Source organism: Malus domestica, chromosome 01 (genome assembly GCF_042453785.1).
Source record: "Malus domestica chromosome 01, GDT2T_hap1".
In the NCBI taxonomy this organism is placed as follows: Eukaryota; Viridiplantae; Streptophyta; class Magnoliopsida; order Rosales; family Rosaceae; genus Malus; species Malus domestica.
The window spans coordinates 13450466-13472784 of NC_091661.1; the positions used below are offsets into that span (position 1 = coordinate 13450466).

At 39.4% G+C, this 22319-nt stretch overlaps 2 protein-coding genes across 2 annotated transcripts; both read right to left on the reverse strand.

The window, feature by feature from the left end:
• Positions 1–1290: 1290 nt before the first annotated feature.
• LOC108171980 (protein PELPK1-like) lies at positions 1291–1806 on the reverse strand. Its single transcript, XM_017328862.2, has one exon. The coding sequence runs from the start codon at positions 1804–1806 to the stop codon at positions 1291–1293; it is 516 nt and encodes a 171-aa protein (XP_017184351.1).
• Positions 1807–18902: 17096 nt separating this feature from the next.
• LOC103448218 (protein PELPK2-like) lies at positions 18903–19418 on the reverse strand. Its single transcript, XM_008387471.2, has one exon. It carries the CDS (start codon positions 19416–19418, stop codon positions 18903–18905), a length of 516 nt encoding a protein of 171 aa, XP_008385693.2.
• Between the last annotated feature and the right edge of the window lie 2901 nt (positions 19419–22319).

Genomic DNA, 22319 nt, shown 5'->3' on the forward strand with positions numbered 1-22319 from the left:
TTGAATCCAACTGATGAGATCGAATATAATAAAATCTAATGATAAAAAAAGATCTAATGACCCAAATTTAAATCCAACGACTAAAATAATTTAAAAAATTATTTAACTCAAAATTTACCAAAAAACTCTATAAATACCTATGTATTTGTTCAAACATACACACAAAACTCACTTTTCTCTTACAATTATTCCAATTTTTCTTTCTACCATTTCCAAATTTTGTGTTTATACATCCCTATCATGATTTTCATATTCTTCCATAGTGTTTCATGAGTTTCATATATGGATTTAGTGATTTTTCAATATTCATTGGAATTTAAATATTTTTAGATTAAAATGTTCATAGAATTAATTTACGATAATCTACATAATAATCTCGGGCTAAAATTTTAGGCCAGAAGGGTTGGAACATAAAAACTGTTTATGGGCTAAAAGCTCAATTGTCTGATTAAAAAATTTGGCTTTTAGCCCAACAGTTGGAGATGATCTTAGAGTGTACAGTTTGTTATCTTCTGTACCTTTAATTTGTAAACTTTGACGTTTACTCATTCTCTGGTGGATTTCAAATTACTTGCTTTTTGATTGAGGTTATCGTTTAATATATTTACTTTGTCACGCTATGTCAATTACTTTTACCAAAACACTGCTCCAACTTACCATTTTTTTTCCACGCACCTCTAGCATTTAAATTGAATAAAATCAAAAGTAATTAATGGACCAAAATAAACAGGATGTGCACAAAGAGAATGGACAAAAATGACTTTTGTCTTTTCATTCAATTGACTTAATAACAGTTTCATGTTGTTACAAATCCATTTTGTTCTACTTCAGTCTGGTAAGTTATGGCAGGAAGATATTATATAATCCCACATTTCCTTTTTCCATATTTATTTTTTCTAACTTTTCTTTCTCTTTTTGTTTTTCATTTTCCAGAAACCTTTACGGTTAATACCATAATCTAGTTACTGGCTTGAGCATGAAGACTTCGAACAAAGATCATACATGGTAAGATTAATTCAATAAATGTTCTATTAAAGTATAATCAAGAAAATACAATCACAAACACAACAATATACATATCCAGAACATATAAAACCGAAAAACTAAAAAGAAAAAGAAAAAGAAAAAGAAAAGGGGAATCATGAAAATTAAACATCCGCACAAGCTCTCCAGAACAATAACATAGAGTAATTAATAAGCCATCGTACAGCACATCCAAGAAATCAGATAGTAGTAGTGTAGTAAGCAAGGAGAACCATGGCGGTTATATATGTGATCATCTCCGGTGGTTTAGTTTGATGGGGGTGGGGAGAGGAATGGAATGCTTGGAATAGTTGATGGAATAGTTGGGATTGAAGGGATTGTTGTGGGAAATGATGGCAGTGGGTTGGCTGGCAATGGAGGTAGTGTTGTGGGAAGAGTGGGCATTGCTGATTTTGGCAAAGATGGAATTTGAGAGCTTGGCATTGGAGGAAGAGCAGTTGGACGAGTAGGCAATGGGTTAGAGGGCAGGGGTGGCAAGGTGGCCTTGGGCTGTGTTGGCAATGAAGGCAGCGGAGGCAATGTGGTCTTGGGCTGTGTTGGCAATGAAGGCAACGGAGGCAATGTCGTCTTGGGAAGAGTTGGCACCGAAGGCAACGGCGGCAATGTGGTCTTCGGCAGAGATGGGATGGTAGGGACGGGTAGTGCTGGCGGTGGAGCTGCTGGCGTGTCCAAAAGGTGGCGAGCTGCTTGGCTCATACGGACGCTTGAAAGTGATAGCACTGCCACCGAAAACAGAAGGAAGAAAATCTTGGGGAAAGCCATGGTTGAACTTGTGACGAAAGTAAAGCTTTGATGAGGAGTTGCTAGGTAATCTCTTAAAATGTTGTTTGTTGTTATGAAGAGTAGAATGTGCCTAGTATTTATAGGAAAAATGGGGGGAAGTCTCTTAGTGCTTAAGTTTGATGAGTTGTGGTTGGAGGAAGCGGGAAAAAGAAAAAGAAATAGTTAGTTCACCTCCCTAAAGACATTGGTTCTAAATTCAAAACCAATCCAACGCAAAAGAATGCTTCAACTCATGCACGCAAGCCAGTACTAAAATGGTTATACGCAAGCCAGTACTAAAATGGTTATTGGACTTGCATTAATTTAGTGAGTTGGTGACGAACCAAATAGGTAGTGCTGTTATTTCCTTGGTAATGGATTGGCTATGTACCTGTGTTAACTTCTCTCATCTTTTTAATTTTTTTTTGGCCTGTTTGTTTTTTTAAGGGTTTAAGGGGAAGACTATGAAAACTTAAGCCGACTCCACTTAGTGTGATAAAGTTTGGTTGTTGTTGTTATTGTTGGTTGTTTTTGCAAGGGGTTCCTTTTGTTTTATTTTATCTTTTTTCTTTTCAAATATTCATCTAATTACAAGATATGTTTGGAAGTTTAAAAGCTGAAATTTATGGGCAAGTCAAGGGCACACAATTGTAGGTGAACAATGGGGGAAACGTACGTGCTTCAGTTGCTTCTTAAATAGCATATCAACCATATTCAACTTCAAGTTCAGTCAAATGTTATAGCTCTATAGGAGAAGATTAATTGACTAATTAATTTATTACCAAATTCGCCTTTGGCAAATATCGAACTTAAGACCTCTCACTTACAAGTAAAGAGGAATACTACTAGACCTAATATTTAATGACTTATTATTTATAATTTAAATTATGAAAGAGTTCAACATGTATTTTGGAGAGTAAATAGACAAAGAGCTGAAAACCAAAGGGTAAATTACACAAAACTACCTCAACCATTGGTTGAACTAGGGGTGGGTTCGGTTCAAATCGGTTCGGTTCAATTTTTTTTGGTTCGGTTTTTTCCGGTTCGGTTTCGGTTTTTTTTCAAAAAATGAAAAAAAATTGAAATCTTAAATTTTAACATATTCAACACAATCATAACATAAATATTCTGACTAGACTTAAAGATAATGAAAATAAACATTTAAAGTTCAACTAGAATTATAACATAAAGGTTTTTTTTAAATATTTTGGGTTTAAAGTTTAACTGTAAATAGATTTCTTTTTAGACGATGATGATGGAGTACGATCTTATTCATTCATTTCTTTCTCTCAATCTCTCTCTCTCTCTCTCTCTATATATATATACATGTATTCTTCACTAGCAATAAGATAAACATTCTATAATATACTATTTATTTTGATTATTGTCTAGGTAACAATTTTTGATATTTTCTTTATCTTTATGGTCTGAATTTTTTTTATCTATATATGTGGTTACATAATATAATTTCTACATTCTGTGTTCAGCTTCTACCACCAGCAAATTTTGAAGAGGTGTTTATCAATATTTTTGAATATATTGATATACTTTTCAAAATTGTTAGGCCACAGAAGCTACTATACTTGGCCATAGGTGAGAAAGTTTGAATTTTGTTTTTGATCTTGTAGTGTTTAATAAACTCATGAGACTTTTATTCGCTGTTTGCTTTCCCTAATCAACTGCAGTGCAGTTGAGATATGTGTTCTTATATATGATATAAACTAGAAATATTGCATGTAATGGTATAAGTTCTAATTTTTGTTGTAGATGGAGAAGCTGAGAAGACAATTTGAATTGGAAAGCAAACAAGTCCTACCAAAGCAGCAGTCCGAAGTATCATATTCTAATATAATAAAATCAAATAATTAAATAAATAAAATTAAAAAAATATTAATTTAATTATTTCGGTTCGGTTCGGTTTCTAGATCACCAAAACCGAACCGAACCAAAAGAGTTCGGTTCGGTTTGGTTTGGTTTTTTCGTTCGGTTCGATTTTTTCGGTTTTGCTTCGGTTCGGTTTTCGGTTTTTTTCGGTTATCGGTTTTTTGAACCCACCCCTAGGTTGAACCACAATTCATACCTCATGTTTTAAAAATTACAATGTCATACCTCATCTTACAAATTTGTTGCAATGTCAGACCTCTGTCAAATGTTCTATTAATTTCTCTGTTAAATGCTGACGTGGCTTGATACAGGTCCACTTCCTAGTCCAGTTGGATTCAAAATTAATTCAATATTCAAAAACTAAAACTAAAATTATTTAAATTTTTTATTAAAGAAGAGGGACCCACCCCTTGCAATCCCATCCCCTCACCCTTCTTCCTCCATCCACCATCTTGGCCGCGAGTCTATCGATTCACTCATTGCTGCTCAAGTCTTCCCAATCCATCCAACCCATCTTCCCTGTCCATCGCTCCCTACCCATCTTCTCCGGAGTTCCTCCTCTAGCGCTTGCCCCTCTTCTTCTTCCTCCTTCTCCCCCTCCTTTTTTTTTTGGCGAGTCATACTGCATAAAAGGCAGGAAGGCGTTAAAGCTTTACAAATCTTACCACCATTCTATTGGGAATTGGGGACACTTGGGATTTCGTAGGAAATAGAGATACATTGCTTTTGGTATTCTATTATGCCATAAAAAAGCTTAAAGCTTTACCACCCATTTTAATGTCCTCCATCACTTGGATTTGTTTACAAATTACAAAATTGTTTCCAATCCTAAGTGTCACCCTCGCACACTAAGAAATCCTAATAAAATACTCAAAACAATTTATCCCCAATCCCTAATGCTACACCCTCACCATCCTCTCCAAAGACAAGATTGTCGGCATAAAAAACCCTGGAATTCCCTGGTTCGATCCACCATGAATGGCGGCCAAACAACGTGAACTCTAGGTGGGTGTTGTTCGTGGCACTGAGAGTAGTGGAACGACGGTGGTGGCGACGATGCTTGTTGTCAGAGTTCGTGGTCAACTCACCTGGGAAGCTTGCCCAAGAAACGATGGTAGAGGAGACGGGTGGGGAAGAAGAGTGAGGGGATGGGTTTGTAGGGTAGGTCCTATATTTTTAAATAAAAACATTTAAATAATTTTAGTTTTAGTTTTTAAATATTTAATTAATTTTTAATCCAACAAGACTAGGAAGTGGGCTTGTAATGACTTGTTCCCAATTTTTACGGTTTATATAATTTTAATAAATGAATTTACGAAAATGCCCTTCGAGGCAAAGATGTTGACTCTTGTTGACTGCTTTGTCATTTCATGTCAGACTCGTTTTCTTGGCATATCCTCATAGTACTCATCACTACGAACGCGTGGGCACAAATGGAACGCAATTTGGAGTTATAACGAAGGAGATATTAACGTTTAAAGTCGGGGGCATTTAGTAAATTAATTATTTCTAGAGAGATACAAATCTTTTTAGCTTAATCTGGAAAGCCACGTGTGTGGCCCAGATTTAAAGGCAAAAAGGATGAGCGGTGGAGATGGAGTATAAAGGAGAGAAAGGAGGGAGGAGCCGAACTAATCAGAAAAGGAGAGACAAGAGGGTGACCAATCAGAGAAGAGAGAAGGGAAAGGAGGGAAGGGAGAAGGAGAGAACCGGCCAAACCCAATTTCACCACCCGACCCGCCAACTTGCCCCACTCATATCTCCTTCGTACGAACTCCGTTTTGGGTGATCTTGGTGTCCATGGAAAGCCCTTGATGAGCCCTACATTTATGTAGTTTTAGATTTCCAAATTTCTTACCTAAATTCACAAATCGAAGCCACAAACCCACGAAGGCATCCGGCGGTTTTAACCTTTTTTCGGTGACTCTGGCCAGTTTCACTGTCGATTATCACACCGAAAGACTCCTCTCAACCCTAGGAGCAAGGCCCAAGCTTTGGTGGTGGCATTGGAATTTGTTTTGGTGGTGAATCAACAACTACCCAATTTTAAGGGTTTCCAACGGGATTCCTATAAAATTTGAAATTTTTTAGAAATAGTTGAATTTTCCGGTGAGTAAGGGCAGCCGACAGCCACCTGCGGTGGTGCGTGGGCCGAGACGTCCCCTGACCTTCTTAGGTTAAATTTGAATACCCTGATTCCATTGGTGAAGTCCGATTGACGAATTTTTGTCATTTGAACGTAGTTCCATTAAGGTCCGCCGTTTGATTATTATAGCAATTGATGATCCAACCGTTGGATCGTCACCAAACTTTGATACGTTATAATACGTAATATTTGAGGATATTAGAAACTATGGATCGGGAATCCGGCGTACGGATCTTCTCGAATAGGATATGTAAGTTATATGTTCTATTGATAAGAATTATAAGATATGATTTGATAATTGTTCTAGGTGCCGATTGTTCGTGACGCCTTGATGTTTGAGCTAGGGAGTTGTAGTGCGGACTCCAGGTGAGTGGGCTTTTGGTTTTCTATATATACAATATATGTTTTCTATTTTCCCAGAAATTGTTTTAAATGGATTTACGTTTTTAAATGTCATGTCATGCTTGCATTTTTTATTTTATTATATGCATTGGTATGTATATGTATATTATTGTATGACGTTGCGGAGGCCAAGTAAGTTTCAGGTGAGTACTGTATGATGTTAGTGGTTGCATTGGTTAGGGTTATACGTAGAGGCATGTAGAGCTTATTATCCTGCACCCCGGTGTTAGTGCTCCCTCCCATGGCCAGGGCACAGTCCTTCAAGTGAAGTTCGCCTCCTGCACCGCACGCTCACCTTGAAGTTTGGTTCACAGCCCTATCATACATACCACATTAGGTGGTTCTGACTTGTAGGTGACTCGCGATTATTCGCACAGCCTTCACATGATCGTAGCACTTGAGCGTACTTATTTACACCCAGCCTTGTCATACAGACCACAATAAGTGGTTCCGACTCTTGTGCAGGCATATTTGATGAGGTATAGGTTTAGCCGTACATGTCACGTTAGGTGACTCCGGCTGGCATATCATTTTGCATTGCTTTATTTCACCTGGCTTACTTAATTTTTTAATGAGATACTTGACATAACATAAACTCGGTTTTCACTATTCTCGAGCATGATTTCTATATACGTATGTATTATTATTTTCTGGGAAATTATACGGGTTTTACGGTGAGGGGTTATAATGCTTTCAAAAGGTTTTTATTAAAAACTTTATTTTCTGGCCCACTCACCCTTGTTTTTGCACCCCTCTAGGTTTTTAGCGGCTGAAAGTTCGTATCGCCGAGGATTCGTGATGAATCTCAGTATAGATGGCTACCTCTGAGGGTATGATCCTTACCCACACTACTGTACTTTACTTATGCTCTGGCATTGCGTGTGAAATTGGCTCATTCCCACTCATAGCGTACTCTTGTCTTTAGGCACTTTTAGGTTTAAATTTATTCACATTTTCCACATCACTATACTTTATGGCTTCGTCACCTTCCAAGTGTCGGCCAACACAATTCGATTCGGAGTCCTAATGGACATTCCAGATCGGGGTGTGTCAGGGCCAGCCTCAAGCCACTTCAGCATTTAACTGAAAAACTAACAAAAAAACTGATGGAGGTTTGACATTGCAACAAATTTGTAAGATGAGGTATGCCATTGTAATTTTAAAAAATATGGGGTATGAAATTGTGGTTCGACCAATAGTTGAGGTAGTTTTGTGTAATTTACCCAAAACCAAAAGAACAAGGTTCGCTTACTAATCTGTAATCAGAAGGAGATGAGTTGAATTGAAGAAGAGTTTGGAATAGAGTGGAACCAAAATTAGATTCCTATTGAAACTCTTTACTAATATTTTTAGGAATTGAAGTAAGAATAGTATTGAACTGTGTAAGTTGTTTACTAATTTACATGAACCTGAATGAAAATCAATGTGATTATTGAAATGCTCTCTAAACTTTAATTTTCGACTACGATGATGTACTTCTAGAGTCCGAGCACTTGCACCCCCAAGCTTACAACGAGGCCTTTACTTACTTCAGTGTCCGTTGCCATTTTCCTCTGCCTCCCAGCCCCTCAATTGGGACCTCCACTTCTACGATCAGCTCCATAACCAAATCGTTGGTGGAAAGCCCAAAATGTGATGGTCCTTACTATTCTCCAAAGGTTGAACTTTGGATTTTGTTTTCTACCTTGACTTTTTTTTTGCTTGCTAAATTACACTTTACCACCTCAGGTTTGAGGTCTATTGCAACATCATAAAACATCTTTAAAACATTTCACTTTCATACCTCAAGTAATATTTTATTTTAATATAATACATCCTGTTTGTACCATACTTAGGGCCTCCGTATTTAGATCTCGTATAAATACTCGGAGGACTCAAATGTAATTATGTAATAAAGGAATGGGCAAATATGTAATAAGTGATGAGCCCTTATTCTATAAAAGGACCATTCACTCTCCTCATTAAGGGAGGCCAATTCTTAGGCCTGAGATCCCCAAAGTCTCTCACCTTCTCAAAGCCTCTCATATTCATTACAGAGGCTCTCTCCCTTATAATCCTCTCAGAGAAATACAATATCAGTGTGGACGTAGCCCAAACATTGGGGTGAACCACGATACATCTTGTGTTCTTTACATTTCTTGCAGATTCACGGTCGGATTTACCTTGTTCCAAGACCTCCGGTTTTGTGCATCAACATTTAGCGCCGTCTGTGGGAAACGACAAAAAAAAAAAAACTATATCGGTTCTCTTTCATTTTTTTCACCTCCGCCGTGAATCTACACAACCCTTTCCAGAAAAACATTCACTAAACTCCAAAACTCAACCACAGTTTCTTCTTTCGTTGCTCTCTCTCAAATCTTATTTATTTTCTGCTGTTGTTCTACGGATTTTTACTACTTCCACTTGAATCTGTCTTCTTCTTCTTCATTGCTTTCTGTTTTAACGAGTAATTACACCAACAACAAAAGTTGATCAGACGGTGGAGCTGGTCAGCACAAGGTCTCTTTCTCCCAGGACCTCTACCCTATCGGAATCGTTCAACAGAACCTGGCAGAGCAGGAAACACTCTAACCCTGACGAAACGTCGTATAGAGGAGCCTCAAACGCGACATGTCGTTCCTCTCCAGGAGGCGATATGTGCGAGCATTTCTCGTGGGAAGTTAGTATTCAGAGCCACTAACAACAACCCGAGCTCGAACTCGATGGTTCCCACATTCGCGAACCTGATCTGGGTCGAGATGGCGGTGCTTGCTAACCTTTCGATGCAAATCACCAGAAGAATGCCGGAGCTCTTCAGTATTCGGCTCGGCAACGTCATGGTCACCGGATCTGACCCGGCCGATGCGAAGAGGAAAAGAAGTGGGACCTAGTGACGAAGCTCGGCAGCCTTATGAAGGAGGGCAAGATCCACAGCCTGGAGCGGATCTATCTCCACTCCCTCCCCATCAAGAAGCACCAGATCTTCGACACTCTCGTCACCCCCTGTAGTTTGAAGGATGAGGTCATGAACGAAGCAGCTTGCCGAAGTTTGCAGATTCAGGAACGAAGACGGCCACTCCTTCCTCCACGTCGCCGTCTTCTCAGGCCGCTTCGAGGTGGCGAAGTTGTTGATTGCTCGCCGAAGCTTTCTTTCTCTCTGCATCTCACTTTTAGATCTCCATTTTCTGATGGGAAAAAGGGCGAGTCAGACGGGCCGGGTCAGGGTCAAATACGCACGGCGGGCTTGCTTTGGGGATTGCAGAGTTATCTATATTGGCAGGAGTTACAGTCCTGGACGTACTGGACGTACTGACAGTTCATAATGAGGGGAAAGAGTTATAGTCCATCACCACCACCGAGGGGAAGATATGGTAGGAGGCGACAACGAAGTCCTAGCCCTAGGGGTCGCTATAGCGGTGGTCGCGGTAGCAGTAGAGATCTTCCTACAAGTCTTCTAGTTCGCAACCTTCGCCATGATTGCAGGCCAGAAGATCTCCGCAGGCCATTTGGGCAGTTTGGTGTGCATAAAGACATCTACCTACCAAAGGATTATTATACTGGAGCTTTTAAGCTAACTTGAAGCGGCGGAGTGGCACTTTAGGGCAGTGGAGGATGAGGATTTTTAGCCACATTGGCGGAAACAGAGAGACCGACAGTGGAATAAAGTGGGGTTTCTGAAATTTTAGGCAATGGCATCGGTCTTGCTGGAAAGGGGTGCACAGAGAGATGATAGCAGCGCACAGACATACAGAAAGAGAAAAGAAAAGAAAAAGCAAAGCGCACAGAAGAGAGAGAGACGCAGTGGAAAGCAAAAAGGAAAATAGCAGAGCAGAAAAAGAAAAAGGGAAGAAAAGGAATACATAAAGGAAAAAGCCAAGATTATACCTTTGCTTTTGTCGACCACCAAAGCAGAAGATGCCATCAACTCTTGAAAAAGAAAACTTTTATCATGCATGTTCCCACTTTTCTAAAGAAGCCATTGGAAGACGCACATGGAAAAAAGATCTGCAACAACCCAGTATGCACCAACGGCTGCTTTATTTACTTTTGAATGATGTAATTTATTTTTCTTATCTTTCGGAGACATCTGTATAAACCTCATCAGAAGGTATATATATATAAAAACGGCAAGCCCAAAATAATGGGCTGGAATGTTATGGGGAGGGCGAAGGCCCATATGCCCAAAAAAGCCAGACCCTCTATTATCACCAACCAGGTGATCAAAAGTACGTCCAGTACTACAAAAAATTATTCGGCAACTTGCCTCTATTACCACTAACCAAGTGATCAAAAGTACGTCCAGTACTCCAAAATTATTCGGCACCCTGTTGCTATTATCACCAACCAAGTGATCAAAAGTATGCCCAGTACTCCAAAATTATTCGGCACCCTGCCGCTATTATCACCAACCAGGTGATCAAAAGTACACCCAATACTTCACAATTATTTGACACCCTTCTGCTATTATCACTAACCAGGTGATCAAAAGTACGCCCAGTACTCCCAAAATTATTCGGCAGCCTGCCGCTATTATCACCCACTAGGTGATCAAAAGTACGTCCAGTACTCCAAAATCATACATGACCATCACTCATGTCAATCATACATAAACATTCATGACCATCACTCATGTCAATCATACATAAACATTTATAACCATCATTCATGTCAACATTCATGAGCATCGCTCATGTCAACATTCATGAGCATCACTCATGTCAACATCCATGAGCATCACTCATGTCAATCAACATAAACATTCATGAGCATCACTCATGTCAATCAGCTTCGAAAACTTCATTTACAGAGCTCCAGCTTCGAGAGCTCCAGCTTTAAAAGCTTCATTTACAAAAGCTCCAGCTTCAAAGCTTCACTTGCAAAGCTTCACCTACAAAGCTTCAGTACAGGGTATACAAATACCGCCTCCAAACAACCGCCACTTCGGCCCATACATGGATTCAATTTGAAGTCTCTAGCCAACAGACTCTATTGACCGAAGACTTGGGGGACTACATTATGTACCATATATTGGGCCTCAACTGGGCCTCATGAAAGATACTTAGGGGACTTAGCCCATTATTTATGTATTGAGGAGCGAGCCTTTATTCTATAAAAGGGACTCCCTCACTTTCATTAGAAAGCACCCATTATTCATGTACTGAGGATCGAGCCCTTATTTTATAAAAGGGACTCCCTCACCTTCATTAGAGAGCATTGCCGCCTGCTGAGCAACCGCCTCGCCGCGAGCATCAGTCCTAACCCATCACTTATGTATTGAGGAGCGAACCTTTATTCTATAAAAGGGACTCCCTCACCTTCAACGCCACAAGCCGAGCTAACCAAGGCAACATAAGCCACAAGCCGAGCAGCCTCGCAACATGTGCTACTTATAGTTGAGCATCATTTCACTTTGAGCACCGCCTCATATCAAGTCTCAGTTCAAGACGACATCTAGTTACTTCAGCCCACACATGGACTGAATTTCAAGTCTCCAGCTAAAAGACTCTCTTGACTGAAGACTTGGAGGACTATTGTTTGTAACATACTTAGGGCCTCCGTATTTAGATCTCGTATAAATACTCGGGGGACTCAAATGTAATTATGTAATAAAGAAAGGGGAAAATATGTAATAAGTGAAGAGCCTTTATTTTATAAAAGGACCCCTCACTGTCCTCATTAAGGGAGGCTAATTCTTAGGCCTGAGATTCCCAAAGCCTCTCACCCTCTCAAAGCCTCTCATATTCATTACAGAAGCTATCTCCCTCATAATCCTCTCAGAGAAATACAATATCAGTGTGGACGTAGCCCAAACATTGGGGTGAATATGTAATAAGTGATGAGCCCTTATTCTATAAAAGGACCCTTCACTCTCCTCATTAAGGGAGGCCAATTCTTAGGCCTGAGATCCCCAAAGTCTCTCACCTTCTCAAAGCCTCTCATATTCATTACAGAGGCTCTCTCCCTTATAATCCTCTAAGAGAAATACAATATCAGTGTGGACGTAACCCAAACATTGGGGTGAACCACGATACATCTTGTGTTCTTTACATTTTCTGCAGATTCACGGTCGGATTTACGTTGTTCCAAGACCTTCAGTTTTGTGCATCAACACATCCGTTACATTTTTCATTTATTGGTTCGTTAAGAGCTGATATGGCTGCCACATTTGCATCACGTGGCAAAAAAAATAATTTTTTATGCATTTATAATATTATAATAATTTACCCTATTAAAAAAAAACCCAAAAATCTTCCCCAACCCCTGCAACCCAAACCCCCATCACACCCACCCCCACCTCACCTGCAACCCCCCCAGCCCGACTCTGCCCCGTCCTAAATCGCAATCCCTAATCCCCAGCCCCAGCAATCTAAACCCACCCCATTTTCTAGAACCCCTTCCCCCCATACCAAAAAACCATCGTCCTGGTCCTCGTCCTTATCCAAACCTTCGCCCACCCGATCTAAAAAACCCCAACCCGCTTCCTCAGATCCTATTCTCACCGATGCCTCCTTAGATAACTTGGATCTCAGCTCGTTTCTGCTTAAGTTGGCCTGGGACACAATCACCTCCGGTGAAGGTCCAAACAAGGCGTTGGAGTACACAGTCTGGGCGTCTAAGTATTTCGAGTGGTGCGCGATGGACAGCGAGCCAAGCCTGGATGACACACCCCAACCCGGAATGTCCACTTGGACTCCGAATCGAACTGTGCTGGCCAACACCTGGAAGGTGACGAAGCCATAAAGTGTAGTGTGGTGGAATATGTGAATAAATTTAAACCTAAAAGTACCTAAATATAAGAGTGCACTTGTGAGCAGGAATGAACCCATTTCACACATGATAACAGAGAATAAGTAGAGTACAATAAAGTATGATGACATTTATATCATCAAAGGTATCCACCTACATTGAGAGTTGCCAAGAATCTTTGTCGATAAGAAAGCTTAGCTATTAAAACCTGGAAGGGCAAAAAACAAGGATGAGTGGGCCTGAAAATAAAGTTTTAATAAAAACCTTTGAAAACGTTATAACCCCTCGCCATAAAACATGTATAGTTTCCAAGATATACATACTACATATAGTATGGAAATACTCACCGTAGCCTGCAACATATCAAGATATCAATACGACACCATAGTTCATAATAAAATCAGATGCTCATCGATCTATGCTAGCACACAAGTCGGAGTCGTCTAATGCAACCTGTATGACTGAATTGATGCTCATCAATCTATGCTAGCATACAAGTCGGAGTTACATAATGCAACCTGTACGACAAGACTGGGTGTAATCATAATATATGCTCTAGTGCTACAATCACGTGAAGACTGGCGCTATTTGTGGTCACATACGAGTCTGAGTTGCCTATTGCAACCTGTACGACAAGATGTCGGAGTTGCCTATTGCAACCTGTACGACATGACTAGCACCTACTTGGATCCAAGGCGAGCATGTGGTGCGAATATGAACATACACGTGAAAGACTAGACCTGGCCATGGGCGAGCACTAACACCAGGGTGCAGCAATGATGAGCAGACTACATAAATACAATCATGCCATAGTAGTTCGATAGTTCTAATCAACATAATATCATTCATAGCCGTAGGTGTAATCATGGCATCAATAAACATACGCATACCTGTGCATCCCGTAGGATTTATGATCACTTCGTAATTTTCCGTTATCTCGCTAATTCTTATAAGCATTAGTCTAAACTAGGCATACGTAGTAAATTCTCTTTCAATGTATAAATGGAAACTAACAAATATGTACATACTATATAAAAGAAAAGACCCATTCACCTGAAGTCCGCGCTACAACTTCCTAGCATGAATATCGAGGCATCACGAACAATTGTCTCCTAGAACAAGTATCAAATCACGTCTCAGAATTCTTATCGATAAAACACGTATCTTACATAAAACACATCCCTAAGGAAATTCTAGAATGATTTGTAACCCATTGACAAAAAGTCAACCGTCAGTCAAAGGTCGACGATAGGGTCCACAACCTTACGTAACTCGATCCGGAAGATCTACACCTTGGATTTCCGATCCGTAACCTCCCAAGACTTTTAATAAGCTTCTAGAACAACATCCTAAAGTTTCGGAACGATCCAACAGTTAGATCTCCGACAATCGCAAATTTAAGTGGTGGTCAACGTTGGATTTTACAAACTTTAGAAATTCAATTCGGGAAGATCCGTAAGTTGGATTCCCGATCTGTGAGTTCCTAATGTCCACAAATATTACGTACTATCACATATTAGACCAAGTGGTGGTCTCAATTAAAACTATATTCATACGACAAGATTTCGTCAATCAGACGTCACATATGGAATCAGGGTATCCAAATCAGTTTAGGAAGGGCAGGTGGGGTCTCAGCCCACTCGCAGCTGCCCCAACTCGTAGGAAAATTCAACCATTTCCAAAACTTACCAAATTTTATAGATGTATAGATCTCAATGAGTGGAGAAATTTTCATACCTGGGCCAGAGTCTAATTCGGCTGAGAAACACCTGAAAACTACCTCGATTTGCCAGAACCCTTGAATTTGGGTGTTCTTGATCCGACACCAAAACAGCTCCGACTCCTTAACCCACCCATGGGCTTTGTTCTTAGACTCAAGGGACACCTGAGGATGGTGATGGTTGACGGAAAACCTTTCAGAAATGGGAAGATCGCAGCCGTGCACCCTTCGGACTCTCGGTTCGAATTCCACAAATTAGAGCCAAATTGGCTCAGGTTTTTGTATGAGAAGAGTAGAGGGAAGGATCCTAGGATGATTCCAAGTGATGAAAGGCCTTAATTTGCTAGAGAACCACCGGAAAACTCGTTGGAATCGATGGCGCTGCTGGGTTAGGTCGAAATGGAAAAACGGGTAAAGGAATTCGGTGTCCCTCCTCTTCCCTCCTTTCCTCTTCTCCCATTTTTCACCTCATTCCTCTCTCCTCTCCCGATTCGGCCATCTCCTCACCTCTTTCTCTGGTTGGTCCATCCTCATTCTCTTCTCTCTTCCTGCTATCTAGCTGTTTCTATCTCATTTCTTTTTTTATTTTTTATTTTTTATTTATAATCAATCCCAACCATCCAAATTTTTCCTTTCTCCATCACAACCCTCCACTTGGCGCTTCCAGATTATGGTTAAATGACCATTTCGCCCATAACTTCGTTTGTTAATAACTCATTCGTTATAGCTCCAAATTAAGTTCTACTTGCGCCCACACGTTCGTAGCGACGAATACTACGAGGATACGACAAGAAAATGGATCTTACGTGACACGACAAGGCGGTCAACAAAAATCAAAGCCTTTGCCTCAAGGGCATTTTTGTAATTTCACTCATCAAAATTTATAAAAATATAAAATTAGGGACGGGTTGTCACACTGGACCTGGCCATGAGCTTGGACGGTGATGCGAGGCGAGCTTGGACGGTGCACAATGGATGGAGACTAAACCCGACATCCTCATTGAAGAAGAAGAGAGTGGAGGAGAGGGGAAATGTGGGATGGGGGGTTGCGGGGGAGGTGGGGGTGGGGTGGGGCGGAGGAGAGAGAGTGGGTCGGGGGGCGGGGGAATGGTTTCTGGGTTTGATTGGTTTTTTTTTTTTGCCACGTAGCACAAATTTGGCAGTCACGTCAGCTCTTAACGGACCAATGGATGAAAAATGTAACAGATGTATTATATTGAAATAAAATAGTACTTGAGGTATGAAAGTGAAATGTTTTAAAGATGTTGTAAGAATTGAAATCGACCTCAAACATGAAGGGGTAAAAGGAAATTTACCCTTTTTTTTTATCAGAACTTCTTTGACTGAATTGGGGGTTGGGGTTTGTTTAAGGTACTTTAAGGAGTATACTTGAATTTATTCAATTCTACTTCAAATCTCCTTATTTTAACCGAATTTTTGGATTTTCTCATAAAATTTTATTTTAAGAGTATATTAGTACTTTCATATTAACTTTTGGCTATAATTATCATAAATTTAAAATGATAGCTAGAATTCTATTTTAAGATCCAAAATTTAGTTAGTTTCCAAATTTTCCTTCTTTTTCTTTTAATGCAACTACACCCATCCTAGACCAACCATAAGCGGCCAATATTTATCCAAACCAGGCACTATCTTCAAATTGCTCAACTCAACCTAGTGGTGATCGGTAATTGCCTATACAAAAAACTATACAAAAAGTTTCTTTCTTCTCTCGATTCCATCCTTTTGTTTTTTTCTTCTTTCCTCAAACTCTTAATGAAACTAAATTTAGGAGAATAAATAATAATAAAATAAAAGACAAAAGCACTCATGATAGCAAACAGATCCTACTATGACGATTTTTTTTCTTCTTAATCTCTCTTCTCTCCAAGGCATCGAAACCGCATACTTTTTCTTTTATTTTTTTCTTCATGGCAGCGGCAATTTATTTTTTTCTAACAATTGTAGAAAATTTTTACTTTCAGATTCATGGCTTGTGGGTGCACAAAGAAAATTAGTTTCGTGCACTCACATGGAAACCTTAATAGCAGAATTCAACTAAGAATCAAACTCTGCTTGATACCAAATTGAAAATGAAAGGTTTTTGATAAATTTAGAATTCTCTACAATCTCACATTTCTCAAATACAACTTCAATAATTTATTCTGCTCCGTAACGAGGTATTTATATGAATACAACGCAACAATAATAGAAAATAAATTAAATCAAACCTGTGTTCACAAAATAATGAAACGTAGACCAAATCAAATCTCTAAAAAGCTTTCATTTATATTTTTCAACAGTGCATAATTTCTACGTAGTTAAAAGAGCCTTTGATTGTTGGAAAGTTTTTTTATTTTTTTTAATTTTTTTTAAACACAACTTCAGACATTTGCTGACACACTCTAATACAAGTTCCACATAAAGCGGTAATTCCTATCACAAAGAGATGTAAGTAAACGTATTAATTTTGTATGCACAAATAAAACTTTTAGTAATTACTTGTAAGAAAGCTAACAAGTGTTATTATCCCTTCCTTATCAAAATGTCGCTCCATTATTAATGTCGATCAATTGGCGGAGTGGATCAAATATCGAAACTAATGAGCAAATCTGGCAGCAAGAAGAATGCCTTGCATATTTGGGCTCATCACTTTGTTGTGACATATGGGCTCATCTGGCCAAATTCTATCGTTTATTATGTTTGAAGTTTTTTGAGACATTTTTTTCGACATTTGGTATAACGTAATTCTTTTCCTATTTGAAATTCTAAAGAGTATAGGGCTAAGAAACATTGTATAAATTATCTTTACATTATGTTTGGATGAAGAAAATAAACTTGGAATTTGGATAAAAGTCAGATTTGGATTCATAAACATAGAAATTTAGAATTTCCGCATGAAAAAAAAAAAACTTGGAATTTGGGACCTCCAATTCCTAAGTTTAAATTTCACGTAAATATGTGTCATTTACCAATTTCTATGATTGAGAGTTTGAAAATAACAAATTCCGTATTCAATTCCATTGTTCTTTTAAGTTAACCAAATAAGAAAATTCACAAATTCTAGAAAATAAAATCCCGTTATTTCAATTTCCATCATTTTAAAATTCCTTAGTAATTTTAAATTTCATCATCCAAACATAGTATTAGAGTGCTACACTTTGTTATCTTTTGCACCTTTAACTAGTAAACTTTCACGTTCACTCACTCTCTGCTGGATTTCCAATTACTTGGTTTTTAATTAATGTTATTGTTTAATATAGTTTTTTTTTGTCATGCTACGTCAATTACTCTTACCAAAACATTGGGTTCCAAGATTAGCTAATAGAGCGGTGGATTTTGTGGCGTTGCATGCTGGAGCGGAGATGTGCGGTTTTGTTTGGGTCCATCGACCTCCATCTTCGTTTGTCCGTGTACTGAATAAGGATGATCTCCCTTGCCCTCCTTGTTTTAGTTTTTCTCATTGTTGTTTCGTGTTGACCCGTGGTGGCTTTCTGTACTTCTCTGGCTTCGGCCCTGGTTATGCTATTATCCAGTTCTCCAAAAAAACAAAAAAACATTGCTCCAACCTGCCTTTTCTTTCCTTTTGTATTGGAATATGATTTTGACACTCATTTTTTTTCTCCACGTGCTTCTAGCGTTTGAATTGATTAAATAAAAGATAATTAATGGACCGAAATAAACAGGATGTGCAGAAGGAGGATGGAGAAAAATGATTTTTCTCTTTTCTTTCAACTGACTTCATAACAGTTTCTTGTAACAAATGCATTTTGGTCTACTTCAGTCTGGTAAGTTATGGTAGGAAGATATATATATAATCCCACTTTTCCTTTTTCCATATTTTTTTTTCCTCTTTTTGCCTTTTCCTTTTCCACCTACCTCTTCGGTTAATATCATAATCTAGTTTATCATAAACACTTCGAACAAAGATCATACATGGTAAGATTAATTCAATAAATGTTTTATTAAAGTATAATCAAGAAAATACAATCACAAACACAACAATATACATATCCAGAACATATAAAACAGAAAAACTAAAAAGAAAAAGAAAAAGAAAAAGGGAATCATGAAAATTAAACATCCGCACAAGCTCTCCAAAACAATAACATAGAGTAATTAATAAGCCATCGTACAGCACATCCAAGAAATCAGATAGTAGTAGTGTAGTAAGCAAGGAGAACCATGGCGGTTATATATGTGATCATCTCCGGTGGTTTAGTTTGATGGGGGTGGGGAGAGGAATGGAATGCTTGGAATAGTTGATGGAATAGTTGGGATTGAAGGGATTGTTGTGGGAAATGATGGCAGTGGGTTGGCTGGCAGTGGAGGTAGTGTTGTGGGAAGAGTGGGCATTGCTGATTTTGGCAAAGATGGAATTTGAGAGCTTGGCATTGGAGGAAGAGCAGTTGGACGAGTAGGCAATGGGTTAGAGGGCAGGGGTGGCAAGGTGGCCTTGGGCAGTGTTGGCAATGAAGGCAACGGAGGCAATGTGGTCTTGGGCTGTGTTGGCAATGAAGGCAACGGAGGCAATGTCGTCTTGGGAAGAGTTGGCACCGAAGGCAACGGCGGCAATGTGGTCTTCGGCAGAGATGGGATGGTAGGGACGGGTAGTGCTGGCGGTGGAGCTGCTGGCGTGTCCAAAAGGTGGCGAGCTGCTTGGCTCATACGGACGCTTGAAAGTGATAGCACCGCCACCGAAAACAGAAGGAAGAAAATCTTGGGGAAAGCCATGATTGAACTTGTGACGAAAGTAAAGCTTTGATGAGGAGTTGCTAGGTAATCTCTTAAAATGTTGTTTGTTGTTGTGAAGAGTAGAATGTGCCTTTGGGTATTTATAGGAAAAATGGGGGGAAGTCTCTTAGTGCTTAAATTTGATGAGTTGTGGTTGGAGGAAGCGGGAAAAAGAAAAAGAAATAGTTAGTTCACCTCCCTAAAGACATTGGTTCTAAATTCAAAACCAATCCAACGCAAAAGAATGCTTCAACTCATGCACGCAAGCCAGTACTAAAATGGTTATTGGACTTGCATTAATTTAGTGAGTTGGTGACGAACAAAGTAGGTAGTGCTGTTGTTTCCTCGGTATTGGATTGGCTATGTACGTGTGTTAACTTCTCTCATCTTTTTCATTTTTTTTTTGGCCTGTTTGTTTTATTAAGGGTTTACGGGGAAGACTCTGAAAACTTAAGTCGACTCCATTTAGTGGGATAAAGTTTGGTTGTTGTTATTGTTGATTGTTTTTGCAAGGGGTTCCCTTTGTTTTGTTTTATCTTTTTTCTTTTCAAATATTCATCTAATTACAAGATATGTACGGAAGTTTAAAAGCTGAAATTTATGGGCAAGTCAAGGGCACACAATTGTAGGTGAACAATGGGGGAAACGTACGTGCTTCAGTTGCTTCCTAAATAGCATATCAACCATATCCAACTTCAAGTTCGGTCAAATGTTATAGCTCTATAGGAGAGGATTAATTGACTAATTAATTCATTACCAAATTCGTCTTTGACAAATATTGAACTTAAGACCTCTCACTTACAAGTAAAGAGGAATACTACTAGATCATAATATTTAATGACTTATTATTTAAATTTAAATTATGAAAGAGTGCAACATGTATTTTGGAGAGCAAATAGACAAAGAGCAGAAAACCAAAAGGTAAATTATACAAAACTATCTCAACTATTGGTCGAACCACAATCTCATACCTTATGTTCTAAAAATTACAATGCCATACCTCATCTTACAAATTTGTTGCAATGTCATACTTCTGTCAAATGTTCTATTAATTTCTCTATTAAATGTTGACGTGGCTTGATACAGGTCCACTTCCTAGTCCAGTTGGATTCAAAATTAATTAAATAATAAAAAACTAAAACTACAATTATTTAAATATTTTATTAAAGAAGAGGGACCCACCCCCTGCAATCCCATCCCCTCACCCTTCATCCACCATCTCGGCCGCGGGTCTGTTGATTCACTTGTGTCACTGCTTCAATCTTCCCAGTATGTCCAACCCATCTTCCCTATCCATCGCTCCCTACCCATCTTCTCCAGAGTTCCTTCTTCAGCTCTTACCCCTCTTCTTCTTCCTCCTTCTCTCCTCCTCTTTGTCTTTTTTATTTTTATTTTTATTTATTTTTTCGACGGGTCATACTGCATAGAAAGCAGGAAGGCATTAAAGCTTTACAAATCTTACCACCATTCTATTGGGAATTGGGGACACTTGGGATGCCGTAGGAAATATGGATACATTGCTTTTTGTATTCTATGATGCCATCAAAAAGCTTAAAGCTTTACCACCCATTTCAATGTCCTTCACCACTTGGATTTGTTTACAAGCTACAAAATTGTTTCCAATCCCAAGTGCCACCCTTGCTCACTCAGAAACCCTATTAAAATACCCAAAACAATTTTTCCCCAATCCCTAATGCTACACCCTCACCATCCTCCCTAAAGACGAGATTAGCGACGTCAAAATCCCAGGAATTCCCTGGTTCGATCCGCCATGAATGGTGGCCAAACAGCATGAACTCTAGGTGGGTCTTGTTCGTGGTACCGAGAGCAGTGGAACGATGGTGGTGGCGACGATGCTTGTTGTCGGAGTTCGTGGTCAACTCACCTGGGAAGCTCGCCCAAGAAACGATGGTAGAGGAGACGGGTGGGGAAGAAGGGTGAGGGGATGGGCTTGTAGGGTGGGTCCCATATTTTTAAATAAAAAAATTTAAATAATTTTAGTTTTAGTTTTTGAATATTTAATTAATTTTTAATCCAACAAGACAAGGAAGTGGGCCTGTAAAGCCACGTGTGTGGCCCAAATTTAAAGGCAGAAAGCATGGACGGTGGAGATAGAGTATAAAGGAGAGAAAGGAGGGAGGAGCCAAACTAATCAGAAAAGGAGAGATGAGAGGGTGACCAATCAGAGAAAAGAGAAATGAGGGAAATGAGGGAAGGGAGAAAGAGAGAAACGGCCAAACCCGATTTCTCCACCCAACCCGCCAACTTGACGTGCTCATATCTCCTTCGTACGAACTCCATTTTGGGTGATCTTGGTGTCCATGGAAAGCCCTTGATGAACCCTACATCTATGTAGTGTTAGATTTCCAAATTACATCCGGTGACTCCGGCGAGTTTAACTGTCGATTATCACCACCAAAAGAGTCATCTCAACCCCAGGAGCAAGGCCCAAGCTTTGGTGGAGGCATCAGAATTCATTTTGATGGCAAATCAACAACTACCCATTTTTAAGGGTTTCCGGCGGGTTTTCATGAAATTGAGGCTTTTGCCGGCCAAATTGGCCTTAGTTACAGGGATGAAAGTTGCTCCACTCATTGAGATATTCATTTTTGTAAAATTTGAGATTTTTTAGAAATAGTTGAATTTTCCGGCAAGTTTGGACGGCCAACCGCCAGCTGCGGCCGCGCGTGGGTCGAGATGTCCCCTGACCTTTTTAGGTTAAAGTTGAATACCTGATTCCATTGGTGATGTCTGATTGATGAATTTTCGTCATTTGAACGTAGTTCCATTAAGGTCCGCCGCTTGATTATTATAGCAATCGACGATCCGACTGTTGGATCGTCACCAAACTTTGACACGTTATAATACATAATTTTTGAGGGTATTAGAAACTTACAGATT

Bases quoted from the DNA above. Each gene is read 5' to 3' on its own strand.
- LOC108171980 (XM_017328862.2), bottom strand. From the start codon at position 1,806: ATGGCTTTCCCCAAGATTTTCTTCCTTCTGTTTTCGGTGGCAGTGCTA.
- LOC103448218 (XM_008387471.2), bottom strand. From the start codon at position 19,418: ATGGCTTTCCCCAAGATTTTCTTCCTTCTGTTTTCGGTGGCGGTGCTA.